Source organism: Primulina eburnea, chromosome 3, assembly GCF_022965805.1.
Source record: "Primulina eburnea isolate SZY01 chromosome 3, ASM2296580v1, whole genome shotgun sequence".
Lineage (NCBI taxonomy): Eukaryota > Viridiplantae > Streptophyta > Magnoliopsida > Lamiales > Gesneriaceae > Primulina > Primulina eburnea.
The window spans coordinates 1830119-1852830 of NC_133103.1; the positions used below are offsets into that span (position 1 = coordinate 1830119).

Below are 22712 nucleotides of genomic sequence, written 5' to 3' on the forward strand. Positions count from 1 at the left end.
TCTTAAAGTACGACCAGCGTTTTAAGTTTCTAAAAAGCTGAAATGAGAAGCCGACTGTGTTTCTCCCGCAAGCAAATATAATGCAAGGCCTCAAAGCAAATGAAATCCGTTGTGTAACTCTGCCTCAACCCCACTTAGTACAAATGCTCTGGATTCCCTCGTAAACACTAAAGCCACACTGCAACTAAATGACGTGAACATAATCATTGAAAGAAAATTTTAAATACTTTATCATAGATTAATTGATATTAGTTACTCCATTAATTGTCACAAAAAGGAAAATGAAGTCCTAAGTGAGTACAATGGGTTCTTAAATTTTTTTAAAAAAATTATTGACGTTTAAAATGGTATATTAATTCCCAAATTCTAGAAGTAACCAAGTTTAATTTATTTATTCTATTCACGTATGAAAGTGCATAAATACGTAAAAATTTCCTAAATATTTACCGTGGAATTTTGGATGTATTTAATAGTTTTATTGAATGAAAAAATCCCTATTTTTAATTGGAAAGGACTAAAATCGATTATTGATAGTATTTACCATTCAAATCAATATCAAATTACATCAATAATTCTATGTTAATAAATAATTAGATTATTATGTCATGTGTTAAAATAAATTGTAAAGTAAAATAATTACAATAAATAATAATTATCGAGCTCATTTTGTTTTATTAAAAAATAAATAAACTTAAACAGATAGATGCGTACGTTGAGGGAAATGAAAATGAATTTTCTGTACTGAAGTGCTTCCTTCTCCATTTTCCGACTGATAGTCTCTAACGATGTCTCTCCTCCATTCTTCATGTCTCCAATCCACAACTGATATATCTCAGACTTCTCTCAGGTGTTTTCCCTTTTCTATGTAATTATTTTGAATTTATTCTAGTTTTTTATGGACTTTTTTCCTCGGTATTTCTGTTTTTTGCAGCTGTGCGAGTAAAGGTTTTGTGGGATTACGAGCTCAATCCCCAAGTCCGTATGAAGTTTTTTTTTTTTTTTGGTAGTTGATGGTCATGGTTGATTTTCTTGATATATAGTTAAAATCTCTGTACTTTTGCCCCCTTCTGAAATTTCTTTCACAGATTCTTACGGAATTGGAAAGCCCAATTTAAATGTAGAATTTCACAATCAAGTTTACAAAAGCATTGCATTGAGGTGAGATTCTCTGCTATTTGCAATTTGGGTTTTTTTATTTCCAATTATGAAGTATGGGAATTAGACTATGTTCTACTCTATTTGTTATGCTTCCATGGCCATATTTTCTGATCAGTCCCCTTTAGGATTAACAACTGTTACTTTATCTATTTGTTTTGAGTTTAAATTATTAGAACCGGATGGCTTCTTTTTCCTTTCCTCGGTGTGACTGGAATATTGGGAAGAATGCCATTCTTGGTTTTCCTGTGTATTAAGCTGTTGATTAATTTTTCGTGGTTGCTCACCAAACATTTGTTATGATTATAAATGACCGCTCATGGTTTCAATTGTTGAATTCGTCATTTTTTAAGTTTCACCAACATATGTTGCACAGATACAGTTAGGGGATACGATAATTTTTTTAAAAAAAAATTATGGTAGATATGTAGCACAGACATATATAATTATATAAATTAGGAGTTTCTCTTTTTATATATGATTCTAAAATAATCTATAACCTGTTTAAAGATTATAAAATAGCTCTCACAACATTCAGTGCGGCTAAGATGCGATAATGTGATTATTAGCCGTGTTGGATATGGTATTCTCATTTCATATGTTGACAGATACTTCTATTAAGTTTTTGGAAGTATCTGATATATTTGTATCTAGATAGTATCTGACACAGACACGATATGGTACATGAGCATTATTTGTTCTTTTTTCTATTTCCAGATCTAGTGGCAGCAAACCAACTCGAGGTCGCGTCTCAATGATGCCCATTGGAACACCTAGAGTGCCATATAGGAATGTTGCCGAGGGAACATGGCAGTGGGTTGATCTGTGGAATGCTCTTGTAAGTCGTTCAACTCTGCTTTCCTCCCATAAATTAGATGGATAAATGACTTTGTGAATGAACTATACACAAAAATTTGAATGGTATGTTATTTATGTCTCCACTATCATTTTTGCTTTTATACGTATTTGGAATACTAAGCTATTGCGCCTTTGCCCGATAATCTAGTCGATTTACTTTTCAATCATTGAATCTATAGAATATTTCCGTCTTTCACTACCAAGTGTGTATTTTTTTTTATATAAATATGTAGACGATGCTTCTTCCTGTGTACTGTCACCTGGTTCATTCATTACTGTGGGATTTACTGGGCTTTTAAATTGCAGTACCGTGAACGTGTTATTTTTATTGGTCAACACATTGATGAAGAGTTCAGTAACCAGATACTTGCCACAATGTTATACCTTGATAGTGTTGACGATTCGAAGAAGCTTTTCTTTTACATCAATGGGCCTGGAGGAGATGTAAGTCATTACTTGAAACTCCATATGACTTATGTATCTTCTCTTTTTCCTTCTAATTTGAAATACTCGTATGTGTCAGTTTTGTTGACACGCCCTTTCTGTACTCTTTTTAACTTCAGCAAAATTGCTTCCTGTCTGCAGCTTACTCCTAGCATGGCTATATATGATACGATGCAAAGCTTGAAAAGTCCCATTGGCACTCACTGTGTGGGCTTTGCATATAATCTGGCTACCTTTCTTCTTGCTGCTGGAGAAAAGGTATTCTCTCTAGTCTCTATATTTATTGCTACATAGCCCTTTTTGTTGGTCTACACCCTCGTTTAATGAGTAACGGTGGACCCAAACTAATCAAAACTGAGTCATGTTGGCTCTTTTGGGGGGAAAGCTCTCCCAATGCCTACCTCATAAATCTCGAACTTGAGATTGTCCTTACAGAAACCGAGCTCGTTATAACTCGAACCAACATGTGTTCGCATTGCTGTATAGCTCTTTATTGTGCTTTTGTAATATCCATTTTAAGCAGTCAAATCGAGGTGATATTATTGCCTTCTACTAAGCTTTGTTGGTTTTGTGGTCCTTTTCTTTAATAAAACAACAGGCAGAGTGAAACCTTTAGCATCATGGTAATTAAAGCCTCAGTTTGGACAAAGTATTTGGCTTAAATAGTGCTTTATTAATTGGAGTTTTTTTTTTTCAAATGACAATTGATTATTTTTTTAACCTGATGTTGAAGCCATTCATGTTTGAATAGAGTAGTGAAAAAGTAGTTTTTTAAAAATTTTGGAAGAGGAACTGGAGCTAATGCCTAGAAGCAGCAGTTTTTAGCTTCTGGTTTTTCAAGTGCTTTTTTAAAAACAGAAGTCCATCCACACACTAAATAATTTAGAATCTTTGATAATTTTTTTGCTATTTTCCTTTGATGAAGTGATCAGTGACATCCTCTTTAGCTATTAATTATGAAATCTCATAATACAAGGAACCCAGAAATGAGAATAATTACCATTGTGTCATAATCTTGTTTAGCATTTTTGGTTTTCAAGGGTTATCGCTATGCTATGCCTCTTTCAAGAATTGCATTACAGTCTCCAGCCGGTTCTGCACGTGGACAGGTTTCGCAAATTTTATTTCATCTTGTCCTTTTAAGTCTTATATTTATCAATTCTTGCAAGTAGTCACTTGCGTCAAACAATTTTATAGGCCGATGACATTCGTAACGAAGCAGATGAGCTTCTACGCGTAAGAGATTATCTTTTCAAGGAGTTGGCTAAGAAAACTGGCCAGCCCATTGATAAGGTATACATACATACATACATATATATATGTATAAATTCTGTTCTTGAGCTCCTTGTCATCATTTTCAACATCATAGTTCGAAAATGCACTCTGAACCGTTACATGGATACACAGATTTACAAGGACTTGGATCGAATGAAGCGCTTCAATGCCCAGGAAGCTCTTGAATATGGTCTCATCGACCGGATAGTTAGACCTTCACGTATAAAAGCAGATGCCCCACAAAAAGATTCTACGGCAGGTCTTGGTTAATTTATCTGTTGATCGTGATCACAAATTGTTGGTAAGCTTCACGTGCCCATCTTTCTGATTGTTGCAGCAACATTCTTGCGGGAACGATGATTAAAAGTTACCTACCGATTTTGTAACTCTGTTGGGCAATCTGAGTTGATTAGTTGATAATACGGCTTCCATGCAAGGATATTAAAATGGATTGGCAGAATTACTACATTACAATTTTCATTCTATTTGTTTCGTCCAAAATTATCATCACTCGCATTTATCACAACTCATATTAATTAAGAGATCTTTTTATTAATAAAACTAAAAATCACAACATTAGAGTCCAGTAATTTTCTTTGAAAAAATAATTGATCAGAGTTATTTTACAAATTTCTCCCAATCATTTACGGTAATATATACAAATTTTTTCGCTTGCCAAAAATCACTTGATCGTTTTAATACAAACTTTATTTAATAATGATTTAGCATGATCTTCACAATCTTGCCGTTGAGAAGTAGTGAGCATTTTGTGCCTTTTCCGCTTCTTCGTCCCAATCAATCCTTGCAACAAACACAAAAACCAAAACCAAACAAACAACCATTCCACACAAGAATCCCATCAACAAACGTCCCCCTAGTCCAAGATGAGTTCTAAACCCTAACACCACTCCCAAAGGCAATGCAACTAAATAAAACCCACAAATATTAGCATACATTCTGAGCCACAGCCTAGCGCGCCGTCCCCCGCGCGATGCCATCACCACTTCCACAATGGCCATCGAAGCATCATTCTCTTGACGTTACTTACAATCCCTACATCACCACTATACAACGGTCCCCATACACTTATACGCCTCTTGCAGACACCATTATCGACCCACCGAGAAAGCCCAAAACTATGCCAACACGTATAGAAACATAAGCCGAACGATACGCGATCCTAGGGTTTTTCACACCTAGTTCGTAGGACACATGGATGGACGAACATGTAGCTAGAGATAACATAACCGAGTAAAGGCAAGTAATCGAAATTCAGCACTATCGCTAGAACTCCGACAGCTTGTTTCGCATTCGGTAATCGGCCCGTGAGCAATACCATTATTGCGTAGCACCACCACTCGAGTCTCGAGACAAGTTGTGAGGCAACATGGACCAGATAGCTTGAGAAGCTTAATCCAATCACCAATCCCACGTAACTCCCACCACCCTCCTCCTTTCCATTTCACCGCTCCTTTCTTCTCGGTGATCAAAACATAGAAACCGAGTAAAATCACTACTATAAGATCAGTGATCCACGTCGTCGCTGCCATGGAAACCCCTTCGAGCCCTTTTTTCCTCGGGAAAGTAGCATGTTGACTGGGAAGTCAAGTGCCACCGCGAAAGCCGAGCTTAACATGATCGGAATGGTGATGTTTTGTGTGCTTAGGTATGCTTTAAGTGGACTCAAGAACGAAGTTATGGCCAAATCAGGGAGGAGATAAACCAGGTAATGCCCATAAGAAAGCGATTGAAATGGTTGCCAAGAGCAGTAACAACCTAGCCATGGTAAGGGTCTGTGCAGTAGCCTGAAATTCTTGGCTCCAAAAGCTTGGCCACATATAGGTTTCATGGCTCCACAAAGTCAACTCAAAGTAACAGAGAAAAACCCGTCACATTCGCATGTAAAATATTTTACAAATTTCTCATCCTCTTATGTATGCATGTATATATGTATATACATATTAAATTCTTGTTTATAACAAAAGTATTTACATTGACCAACAATAAAACGTATGTAATAATTGTTCAGAAACCCACAAAAAAAAGGCTGGGATTTTGTAATATTTATGAACTAAATAAGAAACCAAACATCAAATAGAAAACCAAATATATATGTACCCTAATTTTGCGTGGAGATCATGTCCATCAATAATTCTTCCCTCCACCCTCTTATCATCTTAGCTATGAAGTCTTCACTTCTTCCCTCCAAATTATCGTCTTCGTCTTCGTCGCCACTCCAATCATTTTCCATATCATAACCATCTGAATTTACATGAGAATGCACATCTCCATCATCATGATCATCTGTAGTAAAACAGCTTACATTTTCATTTATTTTTATTTCATGGCCGCCATCGTTTTCTTCGTCCTCTCGTTCGTAAACCAAGCCAAAAGAACTCATGATCTCATCCATATCAGTAGATTTTCCAGCATACTTGACATATACAGCACAAATTATGATATTAAAAACCCAGAACACGAAAATCCGATAATAAGAAAACCCGACAAAGTTTCCATAATTCGAAACCGAAAAATAACATATTATGATCAATGCTACGAACGAAAAAATTATGAGATGCCCGTCGAATAACTTCATAACCTGTTTGATTTATTAACTTCCAGGAGAAGAAAGAAAGTTGGACATATATATAATGCAAGGTTTAGTTTAATGTTGTTACATCGATTATTTATAGGAAGTTAATTATTACACATTTAATTAATTTTCCTACAAATTAACTTAATTTCTAAAAATATTATATATCCTTGCGAGACACGGCTTTACTCTTGATCAAGTCATAATTATATTATTAGTTTACCACTCACACTTCAATTTAGGAATTTTCCATGCATATTATATATATTATTTCTTTTTTTGAATTAATACTATATATTTTGTTAATGTCGACTTTTATGGGCTTATTTCAAAATTTAGCTGAAAAAGAGATTAGTACAGAGGACGGTATACATGCAGACGTCAGCAGGCTGAGGTCATCTATATTTTATTTGATTTTTTTTCTTTAAAAAAAAAACTTACAAAAATTATGTGTTACATTTAAAAATCGTCGCGTAATGTGAAATTGAAGGAATTATCTATTAGTCAACCATCATGGGAAATTAAAAGCATGAATTCGATTAAATTCCTGTTGTGGGGACCCGGACGCTAATCATCTTCTTAATCATCTTTGGGGTTTAATTATCAGTTAAGATAACCAGGGTCTAAAAATTTTTCTTTTAAAAAAAAATGCGGAAGGTAATGGTATCTACATAATATACATATCGGTATAAAAGTACAATAATATACAACAGTCTTTCAATTAATCTAAGGTTCAACTACTAAAGTTCTAGTAATGAAACCTATCTACATCCCAGTCCGGAATCACCACTCTAATCTTGATCTCTCATCTTCTTCTGGACCCTGATCTTTGCCCCACCTGTTGTCATGCACACATACAAAACAAGACAACAGCCGGATAACTCCGGTGAGATATAAATATCCCAGTATAAACAATGTAATCATGCAAGCAGATAAAACATATATAAAAGCATGAATTATATCTTATCACATGCAGCATAATCAACAACATGTATCAGTACAAGTCTGTAAATAAAACATGAATCGTAATCTACGAAACATAATCACTACGGATCTGTAAATCAAACTCTAGTCTCACTATCTAAGACTTGACTCATCTCTCATTCTACTCTAGGGATCCCGATCTAATTTAGACTTTGGTATTCTGTATCGAGTGTCTGAGATAGAAGTCGATCTACATCTAAAGCTCTTCGATACACCGTAAGTCTAGAGTCTTATCGGTTCTGAGAAAGACTCGGCGGTTCTGCCCTAGCTAGGCTGTCTGCCCTAGACTTGAACTCTGACTCTGTTCTAAGTCAATACATGCACATATCAATCTGATAATCTGCAATATCAATGCAATAAAATAAAGTATGTGATTTAGGGAAACTCAAGTCAAACCTAACTCGAGTTGTGCAATCCCGAATCAACATTAATTTATACATTTGTCTTCCCGGTCTGACGAAGACGAAGTCTCGTATTCTGATCTGTCCATACCCAGTCTGGCAATGAAAATCATATAAATACAACATCAGTATATAACTCGAATCAAAACCTGTTCTGATCAATACTCAAATCAGTATATAATCTGATCTATATCTGAACAAGGTACAATCTAATTCATATCAACGATATCACGTTACAATCGAAATCATTACTGAATCTGATCAATCTAATCAACTGATGTTTCGACGGCATAACAATACAATCTGAATACCCCGTCATTCTGAACACCACAGATATAATACCACGAGTCATAATCGGTATTAATACAATTTATAATCTCAACGATAACACAAATCTGATATCGAATCTCAGTCAAATCGACTCTGAAAATCATAACAATTCCATAAACAGTCTGTTTCTCAATTTGACTTTGATTCTATGATGTCTAACATGACAAGAACATCATATATGAATCCTATTCAATTCTGACCATAGCATAATTTCAAAACATGTCTAAACATAACAAAACTTACGTCCAGTTGTAGCCTGCGTTGATACAAACACAGTGCTGAAGTCGGATTTCAATTCAGACAACCGGATTCTTCGCAAATTGGATTTGAAACTTACGAATCCAAGTTTCTCTCAAACTCTCGATTCCTTTCTCTCAATTCTGAAGAAGGAAGTCGGTTTACACACATATATATATCTTGCATGTAAACGGATACGTGTCTTTCTCAAAATGTGCCACCAAACGACTCGCGCTCGGGCGGACAAGAGTTTCCGCGCGGGCGGAGAACTCTCGGCCCTCATCCATTAAATAATCGCGCTCGGGCGAACATAAAGTTCCGCCCGGGCGAAGGACTCTCGGCTTTCTACCAACACTCAATGGCGCTCGGGCGGACAAACATTTTCGCCCGGGCGCTATACCTTCGGCCCAAATTGTATAATTTCATATACTGGCTCAAATCTTATCTCGAACTGGCCCGGCTATAATTACATCAATTCATAATCAGTAAATCATATCAGATTACCATAATTAAATTCTCGGGCATTACATTTCTCCCCCTCTTAGATCTGAGTTCGTCCTCGAACTCACAACAATCAATTCAGATATATGAGAAGAAATGCGTACAGAGTTTAAACCAAAACTCAAATATCTGATTCCAGTCTGGAATAAGAATTCACGAAGTATAATATCATAATACCCCTTAAACTAGTTCTGACAAAATCAATCTCATCATACTGGCTATACAACATCCGTATAAACCAATCTATAGCTTATCACATATCAATATCATCAGCTGTTGACAAATTTGTTTACCTCAAACCAAGACATAAACAATCTTTAGCTTCAACTACCAATCGTCATCATCCGATGTTGGTTTATGACATCTGTTCTTTCTGAACTATCTTCATCTTCCTTCGAATATCTTCAAAAGAATTAGAAATCGGTAATATTCACTGTATACTGTCCTGACAAAAACTATCTCATTACCTATCTGATAAGCTGATAGCTATTATCATGTCATGATAATAAGTCATATCAATTAGTGCTAACATCCAGCACTCTATAACTGTACCAAAAATCTTCCAATCCTTGGTTAATACATTCTGACGGTCTGTCAATCTGTAAAATCATCTAAGAGAGAGTTCATGATATATTCTATCACAGATATACAATAAATCACAATCTGATATCATCTATGGTGACATTCTAATCTTTCTGACCACTTCTCTAACACCAATCTGTGTCATTTGGTCATGTTTGCACGTTATCTGGTACAAACCAATAGATATAGATTGACCAATCTGTCAATCATAATCATATTATCTTACAATCTGTGAAAAAAAAAAAAATGAGGGTACTGTCATTACGAAAACCATAGAAATGTGTTCTCATTTCTATTTAGAACTATACAATGCTGTAATACATCTTCCGAGTTCTATCTTTCTTTCTTTGCTGTTAGCAATTTAGACATATCAATATAATTTCTGCCAACATTTCCGTACAATATCTGTCATAGCTGATCTAATCTGTTTATATCAAAACTATCTGTTCGAATATAATACATTCACAGTCATCGGAATGAAAACTGAATCCACTACAGTACATTTCTGACCCTATCTGTGATTTCAGATCCGAACTACTGACATAAACAATCAGTTAATAACATAAATAAAAGAAAATATACCTACCTGGTATTCGGCTCTGACTATCAATATCAAGCTTTGCTGTACAATTCTGACACATTTTGAGATCACAAGATAATCCATCTCATACAAAACACAGAATCACATATATGTTACTCTGTTCTGATTATTACAAACAAGTTCTGAACATTCTGATCCCATTCTTGAATTACTGTAACTCTTGAATTCAACTCTGATTCAATTGAACTGTATATATTCCCTCTAGTTGACACTAATCTGTAGCATATACAGATTCAAACACAGTAATATCAAATTAAAGATGAAATATCAATATCCTATACAGATCTAGTGAGTTCAATGAACTCATAAAATAAGGATTTCTGATAAACATCTTCATGTCATTCTGATCAACTGTTATATCTCATCTGCCAATAAAATATGCTCCTCAACACAATATAGGATGTCTCAAATACTGATTTAGAGCAATGACAATACTCAGCAGATATAAAACTACAGTCGAATAGAATAATTTGCCAAATCAGACAAAATACATTTCTGACATTTCTAAACTTTCTGATATCGATATCTTATCAATCACTGATCGAAATCTCAACTGTATCAAAATCAATCTGTATACTAACTGCAGATAACACATATTCTGAATACAATCTGTTTCAAGCAAGATTCTTATCTGAACAATTTCTGTATGCAATTATCACAATTCTCAGAATATTCAATAAAATCTTCAAATATTCTATTCAATCAATCAAATGCTGCAATTATATCAAAATCTCATAGATATAATAAGCATGAAATCAACAGAACATCTTTGAATATACTGAAACATGTCAAAGAGAAACACTAAATCAGATGTAACTCCTGGTCGATATTCTTCTACTGATCTTTCAATTCATTCTGTACATTTAACATACAATCAATGTCTGATCTCAATTCAATTCTGAACTCTATTTTTCTGATATAAAGCAAATCTGAAATCTTATCTAGGCAAACATCAGCCAATTCATACATCATTGGCAAATCTGCCAATGCTAGGCCCGATTTCAGTAGGTCTACTGAATACATAGGGATGCAATCTGCTCCTTTCTGTATTAATCGAGTCATAGACAACACAGATATCAAAGGAATTCTAAATCTAGAACCCTTACTGTGAAATCTCTACTCTTCAGCCATATCTGGTCTGAATCTTATACTTTCTTAACTGGAATCTATCATAGTCCTGTACTTGTTCAGCATATATATATCAATAATGCGTTCAAATCAGAAAACACAAATACATCATAATCTATTTCCATTCCATTCTCATCTTACTGTAGTATACAATCTATACAGAAATCTCTGATATTAACATTTCCTCAACAAGCAAGGACATCAATACTACAGTACATACAGACCCAACAGATACAGCATATTTCTATGCAACTCAGTCAAAGATATTCTTAACAAATGCATTAGTATATCTCAATACATATGCAATCTAATCATAAAGAATAGTACCTGTTATGAATTCTGGATCTGTGTTTTCAGTTGAACTTTGTTCCCTACAATCTTCGGGAACGCTTCTGGGGACAAACTTTAGCAAAGTGTCCCGGCTGTCCACAAATATTGCATCTACCAGTCACTCCCTGGCATTGCTCGGTAAGATGTCTCCCTCCGCAACTCCTGCAATACACTCTAGTATGACTTGGACCAGAAACACTGGAGCTAGATGAACCACTTTCTAGCTTCTTGAATGGCTTCTTCCGAGCTTTCAGCAAATCTTGCTTTCTACTCGTACTGCCTCGATCAACTCGGAGAGGGAAATGCTGTGTCTGGGGTTGTTTCACACACAACCTTGTCAATTGTCTAATCAGACTCGCCTCAGCTCTCTTCGCTTTACTCAAAATGTCAGCAAAATGGTAAGGTCGTTGCAAATTCATAAATGCAACTACCTCTGAGTTCAACCCTCTGATGAACTGATTTACTATAGCTTCATCATTTCCAGCTATCTGAGGAGCAAAACGCAGTAGAGTAGAGAATTTAGCAGCATATTGGTCAATATTCAGCTGCCCTTGGCTCAAATTCTCAAACTCTAATTTCTTGTCCTCTCGGTACGAAACTGGGAAAAATCTTCGATAGAATTCAGTTCTGAATATTTCCCACGAAATCACTGTACCTCTCTGTGCCCACATTCTTGTACTGGTAATCCACCAACTCCTGGAGGCTTCCTGTAACTGGTAAGGCACCATTTTAACCCTCTGTTCATCTGTACAATCAAGTAAATCAAACAAGATTTCTATATCATCAAATCAGTTCTGACAATCTTCAGATGTCTCGGTACCACTCAGAATCGGCGGCTGTAATAATTCAAATTCTTTCATCTTTTCTTCTAACTGAGCTTCTGATACATCTCTCTGTTCAGACGAAGTACTGCCCTTTTCTGAAATTCTTCGAGGCGGTATATCTGAATGTCAAAAAAAATCAATATACAGTCTGTATAATCTGTCTCAGCCCTCCTCTGATCATATGCCTCTGATTCAGACTCGGTTCTGATCCAGGCTTGGCAATTACATGCTGTAGTCAACTCAGATAACAAACAACATGTAATAGGGAAAGCAATAAATCATGCTAGCACACACAATGTAGTCAACATTGAAATAAATCTCATGCTAGCAATCACATGCAAGGACAAAAAAATTCAATCTACCCCGCTCATTCTCTGCTGTCTCAGTCTGAAGAATCTATCAACTCTGATTATCTCAATCTAAAGGATCTATCGGCTCTGATACCACCTGTTGTGGGGACCCGGACGCTAATCATCTTCTTAATCATCTTTGGGGTTTAATTATCAGTTAAGATAACCAGGGTCTAAAAATTTTTCTTTTAAAAAAAAATGCGGAAGGTAATGGTATCTACATAATATACATATCGGTATAAAAGTACAATAATATACAACAGTCTTTCAATTAATCTAAGGTTCAACTACTAAAGTTCTAGTAATGAAACCTATCTACATCCCAGTCCGGAATCACCACTCTAATCTTGATCTCTCATCTTCTTCTGGACCCTGATATTTGCCCCACCTGTTGTCATGCACACATACAAAACAAGACAACAGCCGGATAACTCCGGTGAGATATAAATATCCCAGTATAAACAATGTAATCATGCAAGCAGATAAAACATATATAAAAGCATGAATTATATCTTATCACATGCAGCATAATCAACAACATGTATCAGTACAAGTCTGTAAATAAAACATGAATCGTAATCTACGAAACATAATCACTACGGATCTGTAAATCAAACTCTAGTCTCACTATCTAAGACTTGAATCATCTCTCATTCTACTCTAGGGATCCCGATCTAATTTAGACTTTGGTATTCTGTATCGAGTGTCTGAGATAGAAGTCGATCTACATCTAAAGCTCTTCGATACACCGTAAGTCTAGAGTCTCTCAATTTGACTTCGATTCTATGATGTCTAACATGATAAGAACATCATATATGAATCCTATTCAATTCTGACCATAGCATAATTTCAAAACATGTCTAAACGTAACAAAACTTACGTCCAGTTGTAGCCTGCGTTGATACAAACACAGTGCTGAAGTCGGATTTCAATTCAGACAACCGGATTCTTCGCAAATTGGATTTGAAACTTACGAATCCAAGTTTCTCTCAAACTCTCGATTCCTTTCTCTCAATTCTGAAGAAGGAAGTCGGTTTACACACATATATATATCTTGCATGTAAACGGATACGTGTCTTTCTCAAAATGTGCCACCAAACGACTCGCGCTCGGGCGGACAAGAGTTTCCGCGCGGGCGGAGAACTCTCGGCCCTCATCCATTAAATAATCGCGCTCGGGCGAACATAAAGTTCCGCCCGGGCGAAGGACTCTCGGCTTTCTACCAACACTCAATGGCGCTCGGGCGGACAAACATTTTCGCCCGGGCGCTATACCTTCGGCCCAAATTGTATAATTTCATATACTGGCTCAAATCTTATCTCGAACTGGCCCGGCTATAATTACATCAATTCATAATCAGTAAATCATATCAGATTACCATAATTAAATTCTCGGGCATTACACCTTTCCTTGGGTACGTAGCTTTCCCGTAATTAAGACTCCTTTCTCTTTTTTTCCTTTCTTCTTATTATTATTTTGCCATGAAAACAATTTTAATAAATTTTTATTAAATTGATTCTATGACTGTATGTCTATATATTCTACGGCCAATGAAAAATATATATCTAATATGTATTTGTTCAATTAATTCCGAAAAGTATAAATTAAACTTAAAATTTATTCGATAAAAATTTGGAATAACAAGCTGTCACAAAGTTTGGTACGGATGATAAGACATTGATTGATTATTCGATTTTGATTTGTCTAATGTTTGGCTCTCAATTTATACGATGAATTAGTGATATGCATCATTACCGTTAATTTGTTTTATATTATGTAACATTCATTATCTCATCTACGAAACAAACAATGTCTTGATATTTTAATTAACTAAATAAATTAACGTCTCAAGAATTAAGGATTCTTTTACTTCTATAATAATTTCACTTAAGAATCACTAGCTAAAAGAGGAATTGAAGAGATTCATGATTAGAACAAATTTATTGACAAAAAAGGTATAAAATTTTATTGACAAAAAAGAGTCTTCGAGACACGATTGCAACAAACTTCTTCTCAAACTCTGATAGAAAAAAATTGAAGTTGAGAATGGAACATAGAAAGCATGTCATTAGTATTGATAATTTACATGTATAAAATTTTTTAGAATTGATTATTATGATTTAATATTACATTTCTCTTCAGAAATTTGAAGAAATGATAAAGTGTATAAATATATTTTATTTTTATTTTTGAAAAAAAGGGGCTTCAGTATAACTAATTACAATTTAAGAATTGAAAATAAGATTAATTTTAATCCCTGCAAGAAAATAATGTTATTAATTTATAATTGAATACGACTTATTATTCTAAATTTGATCGATTCCATCGAGCGAGTGATGAAACCCAATTTACTATTATTATTTTAAAATATTATTATTATAATTATAGTTATACAAATTTTTTTACTAGCTAGGAGTCAATTAATGGTGGTGGCTCCACGGAATATAATTATGTCCCACTTTCAATGTTTAGTCTTCAAGTAACCTCTCTGAAATTTTGGCTATGAAATTTAATCGATTTTTTGGAGGAATTTTTCCCCTGTAATTAGAGGTGGGCGTCGGTCGGTTCGGTCCGGTTTTTCTCTATAACAGTTCGATTTTTCAGTTTTCAGTTTTGAATATATCTGGTCCAAAACCAAACCATTTTATTACGGTTCGGTTCGGTTTTCTTGAATATGGTTAGGTTATATGGTCGGTTATATACGGTTTTATATTATTTTGTTAATAAATAAAATTATACATCACTTGATGCTTGATGGATGCAACACATATAAAAGAAACAATGATAGTAGATGAGTTGAACATATATGATTATAATACACTTATGACTTAACAATCTAAGTTTCATAACAATTTGAAATATAATTTCAAACAGTAGCTCTGCAAAAGGATACGCAGCCGTTAAATTCTAATTTTCAACTCCAAAATGCACATAGATTTTGAATTACAAACCTCAATACATTTAACAATATGAGCTTCAATAACAATTTGAAATTCCAATTGACAATATTGGACTTGTCACATGACTAAGGCCCATTTATTAGCTCATTATACAAAAAGTCTTATAGTTAAATATAATATGGCCGATTCCGTTATTTCGATTTTTTGGGGATCAAAACCGTAAACAGAATCGAAAAACCGATAAAACCGAACCATTTAAACCGAATTTTTCGGTTCAGTCGGTTATTTCGGTTTTAACCGAACTATGCACACCCCTACCTATAATTGGTCATTTTCATTTTTAATTATGTTATATATGTTTATGATTTTGGTTATGTAGTTTGCAATTATTTTTTTCAATTTAACCCTTTTTTAACACAAGTTTTAACGTAATATCTGGCACGTAAACAATGTTTAGTTCTTTTGTAACTATTTTTTGAATCATGTAAGCATTTTCTGTGAGTCATATATGGATTCCGGTGAAAAATAATTAAAAATTAAAAAATTTGTGACTTATAGTATTAAAATCATGAATGGGTTGATAACAAGATAAAATAATACACTTAAATTAATGCTAGATTAAATTAATAGTGTAATAATCTTATATTATTAACCTCATAGTTGACTTTCAAATGATCAGCTACAAATAATATTATTAAATGAGATTTTTTCGGAAACAATTATTAGATTAAGATTTTGATTTCTAATTTTTTCAAGAGAAGATTTGAGTATAAATTTATCGATCAAAAAACTGTTTTATATTAGAAAATAATAGTTGTTATATATATAGATGCAATTTTCATATAAATAATTTGGAATTATTATTATTATTATTATTTTGTAATATCTTTTTGCTTCTATTGAATGGAAATTTTTCTTGAAAATTTATATTTGGAATTCTGTTTTTATTTTTCATGAAATATTTTTATCCCTGTTGACTAAAATAAATGTGCGAAATGGCTTCCGATATCACAATTTTAAGAGAAAATTGAAAGTTTATCAGATGATGATTTTCTAAATCAAGTATTTATATTTAAATCAAGTCCGACACTAGTTTTTAAATTGGGTTTTTGAAATATACCAAATGCACAACTATGACAGCTCCAACAAAATCAGAATCACAATAGTTTCATTAACCAAATCAATGTACGTCGGAAAACCTTCAAGATTCAGAGTTCAACATAGAAGCATAAAATCTGACAACTAAATTCATCATGCGGCACAACAGACGACGAAAAAACGACCCTACCACTGTAAGTTAATACACGAACCTCATCTGCAAGTGCATGCGCTTGTGCTGCTACTAGCCAGGTTTACAGGCGATGCCAACGAAGAGAGATTCATCATCGAATGAGAAACATGAATGGAAGAATCTGTGCCAATGTAGTCAGTAAGAACTATGTTCGAAGAGTTGGGGACAGCATAAACCCACTACTCCGGTAAAGATAAGTTGATGTCAGCGGCGTTATTCTTCGATTCCGGGGGCATCGAGGACCAGCTATCTCCACGGAAAGAAGAGGAAGTATGATATGTGTCTTCTACACCAGCACTCGAGATTGGAATAGCAGCAGTAGGTATGATGGCCATGGACTCTGGTTTGTGTTTCTTCGTCTTCTGCTCGTGCTGGTTACCCACCAGAAAACTTCCCACCACAATCTGGTTCACAATAAAACACCAATATGGTTTAAATAGGTAAGGTCTCAAGATCTATATCCTGAAAAATCAACAGCTATATTGTATGTGGATGTTTGGTTGGCCACCAAAACTATCTTGTTTAAAAATATTGTACTTGGTTGATATTATTAAAAAAGATTGTGTCGTCACTTCTCAGCTTAAATGGTCAGAGTTGGGGTAAATGGCATGGATGGAATTTACCTGCACGGGCCCGGCAGCTACTAATAAGCCAGCGACACCACCCCCAACAACACGCCCATCAGGACTAGCTAAAGAGACACTCATTCCACCAGATCTGTTTCTAATTCCTCCAGTCTCAGACGGCGTGAAGGATCCTGTCAATGACAGTATCTCAAAGCGACCCTAAACAACATGGGTAAATGGATGAATAAGAATACTGGTTACTCACATGCAACACCAATACGCCAAAGAACTGCAAACATCAGAAAAAATGTTGAAAAGATGTGATTTAAAATCGGGTAGTACCTCATAGGTCAATGTACCACCGGAAGAATCGGGTTGACGAAAAGTGACACTTGATATTACACCATTAGCAGAGAGGACACAAATCGCTCGAGGCCCTTGTTGAGAGAAAGATATAATCTTCATCGTGACATCCTAAAATCACCGAAAGATAAAATTACTAATATCCTAAGTCTGACATGAGCAACTTCAAAAATAAGAGGTGACAAATAACTTCATACTGAACTTCTATAGTAACATAAAGTCATCTTATACCAAAACATCACACAAATACTACTATAAACAAAAGTTCAAAGAAATTTGGTAGTCAATAACAGAGTTAACCTTAAGAAGAAAGGAAAATACAAATAAAAACTAATGTTTTCTAAGAATATTATAATTATCAATGAATATACATTTAGATAACATCAACATTTTACCTCTCCAGCATCAACAGAGATGATATGAGGCGTAAAATTGGCACCAGCGGAGCATGAAACCCAGTCACCTGAAAATGAAATATCAAATATCAGCAATAATGACAAGAAAACTTTTTATGGCTGCTATGAATTTGATTTTATTATATGTCCCACAATCATTCTATAAGTAATTGCATAGAGTAGCAAATAAGATCGAGAGGTTCTCTAGGCTGCTGTGGGTGTCCAAATCCCAAAGGATGGCCAATGTAAGTCTCAAACCGGTTCCACAAGTAGCTGTGGGGCGCCTAGTAAGTTTAAGAACTTCCCCTCCAAGAATGACAGTTTCCGATAGGACTGTTTGGGGGAGCTGGGGTTGGTACAACGGTTTATGGAATTGACTAACAATATTGCCAAAGCCCGCGATGTATACGTATTTGGTGGAACGGGTGGGCGTTAAAGGAAATTACCTTTACATGGAAATGAAAGAATCTGGAGTGATTAATGATGAAAATATTGCAGAATCAAATGTAGGTCTAGTTTATGGCCAGATGTCTGGACTCTAGTCTTAAACTTGTGATTTTACACTTCCGCGAGGAATATACATACTAGCTTGCGAATTCACGTGATACTAATTAACAAAGTTGAATCAGTCAAAGCTTAAGGTGAGGGCATACCAATGTATAATTAAGTCAACCCTTACTTTACTTAGGTGCAATTGCCAAGAAGAGAAATCACAAACCCAGATCCTTCACTGCAAAAGGAAAAGATGTTGAAAAAAAGCCGCAATTTCAAGATTCCTCAAATCCCACTTGACTCCTCAACTACCCATTTGCGCCAAGATAGCGCATCCATTCACAGGTCCCCACCTCATCAATCAATATCCTAAGTTTATAATTCCCCCCAAAAAAACACTAAATGCTCCGAAAACACAATTGACAACAGGATTCAGGTACCAAAAACAGATCACTATACAACCAAAGTTTCATGAACATCCACATATACATAGTAAAATGCTCAATATCAAATCAACTCATTACCCGAACTCCCAGTCTCCATTCTGGAAAGTTGCAGCTTGCCTTCAAGCCCAAAAGACCGGACCTTTACTCGTTTCTGAACGGCAGAGAAGTCGATCACGGGTGGTGGTGCGGAGGAAGAAAGTGGTTTGGGTGAAAGGGCGACCGCCACTGAGCCATCGGGTCCATACTTTCTGGGCCTGCCCCTCTTCTTCTTCAAAGTGGCTGCGCCGCCCGCTTCGTTTGTCGTACCCGGTGGCAGAGTGATGGAAACTAGTGGTGGCGCCACGGTCACATGCGGTGGTGCTGATCCGGTTCCTTGTATCGGGTTTTCTGTTGTGGTCCTAGGAGCCATGTGGTAGTCTGAGGGAGCATCTGATCCCACCACAGTTACTCCACTGCTAACCAAAGTATTAGTACCTTCCATAATTCAAACTCCGAGAAAATAACTTCCAATCAAACTTTTCTCACAACCCCATTATTTTCTTGAGAAAACTCTACAAGATTAATTAGAAGTATTTGTCTTGCAAAATAAATAAATGAATAAATAAAAAAGAAATGCTTCAAAACCCAAAATCAAGTTCCAGACGTTCCCAATATTTCACCTTTATCACTTAACAAGCTACAATCATCATCCGTCTTAAAAGAGCAACAAGAAAAAAAAAACGGTAACATAAAAGTGAGATAAAGCTGATATTTTTTAACACAGAAATAGTTCACATATCAGTGAAAACGAGAAATAATAACAACGTATTTTCCAGGGAAAAAATATTAATTTTGGGGAAAAAATTGTGATTGGGGTCGGAAAAGATTGAATTTTGGTGTTTGGTGTTTGGTGGTGATGAAAAAAATGGGAAAATGAGAGTTTTGTGGGGTTGAAGCTAATTTAATTTAATTTAGTTTTCCCTAGCTTTACTCAGACTTTCCAAATTTGAGTTTAGAAAAATGGTAAATTATTAAATATAGGGCCATTCTTTGATAACTTATTGGAAAACAAAAAAAAAAATATGTATTTTGGTTTATAATATTTGAAGTCCGGGAAATTTTTTTTAAATGGGAAAAATTAGAGTTTTGTGGGGTTGAAGCTAATTTAATTTAATTTATTTTTCCCTAACTTTAATCAGACTGTCCAAATTTGAGATTTAGAAAATTGGTAAATTATTAAATAATTTATTAATTAAATATAGGGCCATTCATTGATAATTTATTGGAAAGCAAAAAAATTATGTATTTTGGTTTATAATGGTTGAAGTCCGGGGAAATTAAAAAAATATTTTATTTATGTATATAAAAAAAGAAGTAATTGTGGTTGGGAAAAGTGAAATTAGGTTGCCAAGGCATGAAGACAGCAATCACTCTCTTTAAAAAAAGGATATTTTAAATAAATAAATGAAATGCATCGCATATGCACATTAAACATTACATCTCTATATATTATCATAATATTATTATTTATTATTTTTCATTATCTCTGTTTATCTATGAGTATTAAATTACAGACAGATAATTTAATAAAAGGGAATAGACAAATATACATGGGGATATTATTATTTATCAACAGTTTATTAAAAATAAAAAAATATTTTCCTCTGTACAAAAATGAAAATTATATTAAAATTTTGACAATTGGGCTGAAGAGACGAGGATATTTTTTTGAGTAGGTCTCTTGTGAGACGGTCTCACGAATCTTTATCTGTGAGACGGGTCAATCCTACCGATATTTACAATAAAAAGTAATACGCTTATCATAAAAAATAATATTTTATTATAGATGATCCAATTAAGATATATGTCTCGCAAAATACGCTCATATGACAGTCTCACATAAGTTTTTGACTTTTTGCCTACTATTTTTATCACATAAATCAAAATCGTAATACACAAAATTTTGGGAATATATTTGTTTTTTTCAAAATTTTAAAATACATCTATTCTTATTGACATGATACTTAATTTTAATATATAATTTTTTACGAATTTTTTTGTATAAATTACCCCCACAGAGTGTGGTCACTACTTATTGTCAAAAACTTATTAATGTCACGGATTTTAGTAAAAAGCAAACACTGACACTAAAAACATAATCATGTCTACCTTAATTCTGTCCTTGTGGTCTTAATGATTAATGTTTAAGAAGATTTATTACCCTAATTATTTCAATTAAATAAACCCTTTTCAACCTAGCCATTGTCGTTAACAAAATATTCGTCCTTAGGCACGTGTTTTTTTTAAAAAAAATGAATAGTTATTGCGTTTCTTTATCGAGTAAATTTATTTACTTTTTCAAGTTTTTTTCGTGTTATTTTATATGTATTTTTACTTTTTATAGATAATTTATTAGTATTACTGTTCCATGACACGCGATGTTTGTCATATTAAATTTGATACGTTTAATAATAATAATAATAATATGAAACATTCAAATTTAATAATATAATGTAAATTAATATTTTATATTTACATGATAATTGATATAATTTTTTTTATCGAACCTCAAAAGAATCCCTAATTATTTTTAAATTTCTTCAATTAATCCTTCCAACCCAACCGAAACCCAACCGAAATCCAACCATTGAATTTTCTGTTATTTGACTTGTATGCCACTAAGCTAACCTTTCGAATTGAATCAAAACTAAATTAATCCAATTGTTTTTTAGGAATTTAGCCGACTATTATAAATACGACCGATCGTCCCTACAGTTTTCTTCTGCGACAAATAAATTTTCTGACACTTTCCCAGTGATGAATTATTAATATATATGAAGGAAATTCAAGTGGCCGTCCGTCTTCCTTTGACCAAAAACTCTCAAAATTATTTCATTTGATTTATAAAAGAAAAGATGATGATTTGATTATTAATTTACTAAAACCCAACTCTTGTAGTATTGAAATTTGAAAGAGACAACCAACATGCAAACATGAGTCGGTCGGAATCTACGTAAATGAATAGTCCAAAGCCATGTATCTTCTTATATAAAATATCAAACAATTCTTCTTCTTTTTTTGAGGAAAAATATCAAACAATTCCATTTTACCAAGAATATTAAACGCAGCCCATCATTGATTTTTGGATAATGTTAACTAAACAAACTTCTGTGTGGGATTATTTTATAAATCAATTATTAACACGAATCTATTATTTGAGTCACTCATACGAAAATATTATTATTGTAAATATGAGTATGATTGACTCATCTCAAGATAAAGATCTGCGAGACCGTCTTATAAGACACATACGAATAATGTACGGATGATATGCACTAAGATCCCAAAGTTAACATATGTTCAGTAGTTTGTGGGTTTTGTTTTTTGGAAAAAATATTTTTGGGAGATTTAATCGAAAAATATTGCATAGAGAGCATTGGCGAATATTCTATAGTATATATGTCGTACCTTTATAAGGCCATCTCCAACCCATTACGCTATGTTAGTGTCACACTAACTTTAAAATAGTGTAATTCTTACACCAAATATAAAATTCATCTCCAACCCATCAACTCTAAACTCTACATTAAAAAGAATATTCTCGGAATATTCTCTATTATTTTATTAACAAAAAATAATTTACTTCACAAAATATTTATAAACACAACAATTAAAATATCACTAGTA

The 22712-nt window shown here is 34.1% G+C and overlaps 2 protein-coding genes and 1 pseudogene across 3 annotated transcripts; 1 reads left to right on the forward strand and 2 right to left on the reverse strand.

Annotated features, from left to right (window-relative positions):
- Nucleotides 1-696: 696 nt before the first annotated feature.
- LOC140825204 (ATP-dependent Clp protease proteolytic subunit-related protein 2, chloroplastic-like) lies at nt 697-4212 on the forward strand. 2 transcript variants are annotated; one of them, XM_073186838.1, is made up of 9 exons: nt 697-847; nt 932-975; nt 1086-1158; nt 1873-1993; nt 2320-2457; nt 2599-2715; nt 3498-3566; nt 3655-3750; nt 3865-4212. In XM_073186838.1, the coding sequence occupies exons 1-9, from the start codon at nt 786-788 to the stop codon at nt 4000-4002; spliced, it is 858 nt and encodes a 285-aa protein (XP_073042939.1). In that variant the 5' UTR covers nt 697-785; the 3' UTR covers nt 4003-4212. The 2 variants fall into 2 exon arrangements, with proteins under 2 accessions (XP_073042939.1, XP_073042940.1); XM_073186839.1 differs by having other exon boundaries at nt 1879-1993.
- A 195-nt stretch (nt 4213-4407) lies between these two features.
- LOC140828617 (protein DETOXIFICATION 56-like) lies at nt 4408-5634 on the reverse strand (annotated as a pseudogene).
- Nucleotides 5635-16641: 11007 nt separating this feature from the next.
- LOC140825205 (AT-hook motif nuclear-localized protein 1-like) lies at nt 16642-20022 on the reverse strand. Its single transcript, XM_073186840.1, has 5 exons — nt 19125-20022; nt 18109-18176; nt 17693-17824; nt 17408-17569; nt 16642-17188 (listed from the first exon to the last, which is right to left on the reverse strand). Exons 1-5 carry the CDS (start codon nt 19525-19527, stop codon nt 16964-16966), a joined length of 990 nt encoding a protein of 329 aa, XP_073042941.1. The 5' UTR covers nt 19528-20022; the 3' UTR covers nt 16642-16963.
- Between the last annotated feature and the right edge of the window lie 2690 nt (nt 20023-22712).

Coding starts and splice junctions, on each gene's coding strand:
- LOC140825205 (XM_073186840.1), bottom strand. CDS start 19,527: ATGGAAGGTACTAATACTTTGGTTAGCAGTGGAGTAACTGTGGTGGGA. Junction 18,177..19,124: donor AATGGAGACTGGGAGTTCGG/GTAATGAGTTGA, acceptor TTTCATTTTCAG/GTGACTGGGTTTCATGCTCC. Junction 17,570..17,692: donor GTGGTACATTGACCTATGAG/GTACTACCCGAT, acceptor CATGTTGTTTAG/GGTCGCTTTGAGATACTGTC.
- LOC140825204 (XM_073186838.1), top strand. CDS start 786: ATGTCTCTCCTCCATTCTTCATGTCTCCAATCCACAACTGATATATCT. Junction 1,159..1,872: donor TACAAAAGCATTGCATTGAG/GTGAGATTCTCT, acceptor TTCTATTTCCAG/ATCTAGTGGCAGCAAACCAA. Junction 3,567..3,654: donor CCGGTTCTGCACGTGGACAG/GTTTCGCAAATT, acceptor ACAATTTTATAG/GCCGATGACATTCGTAACGA.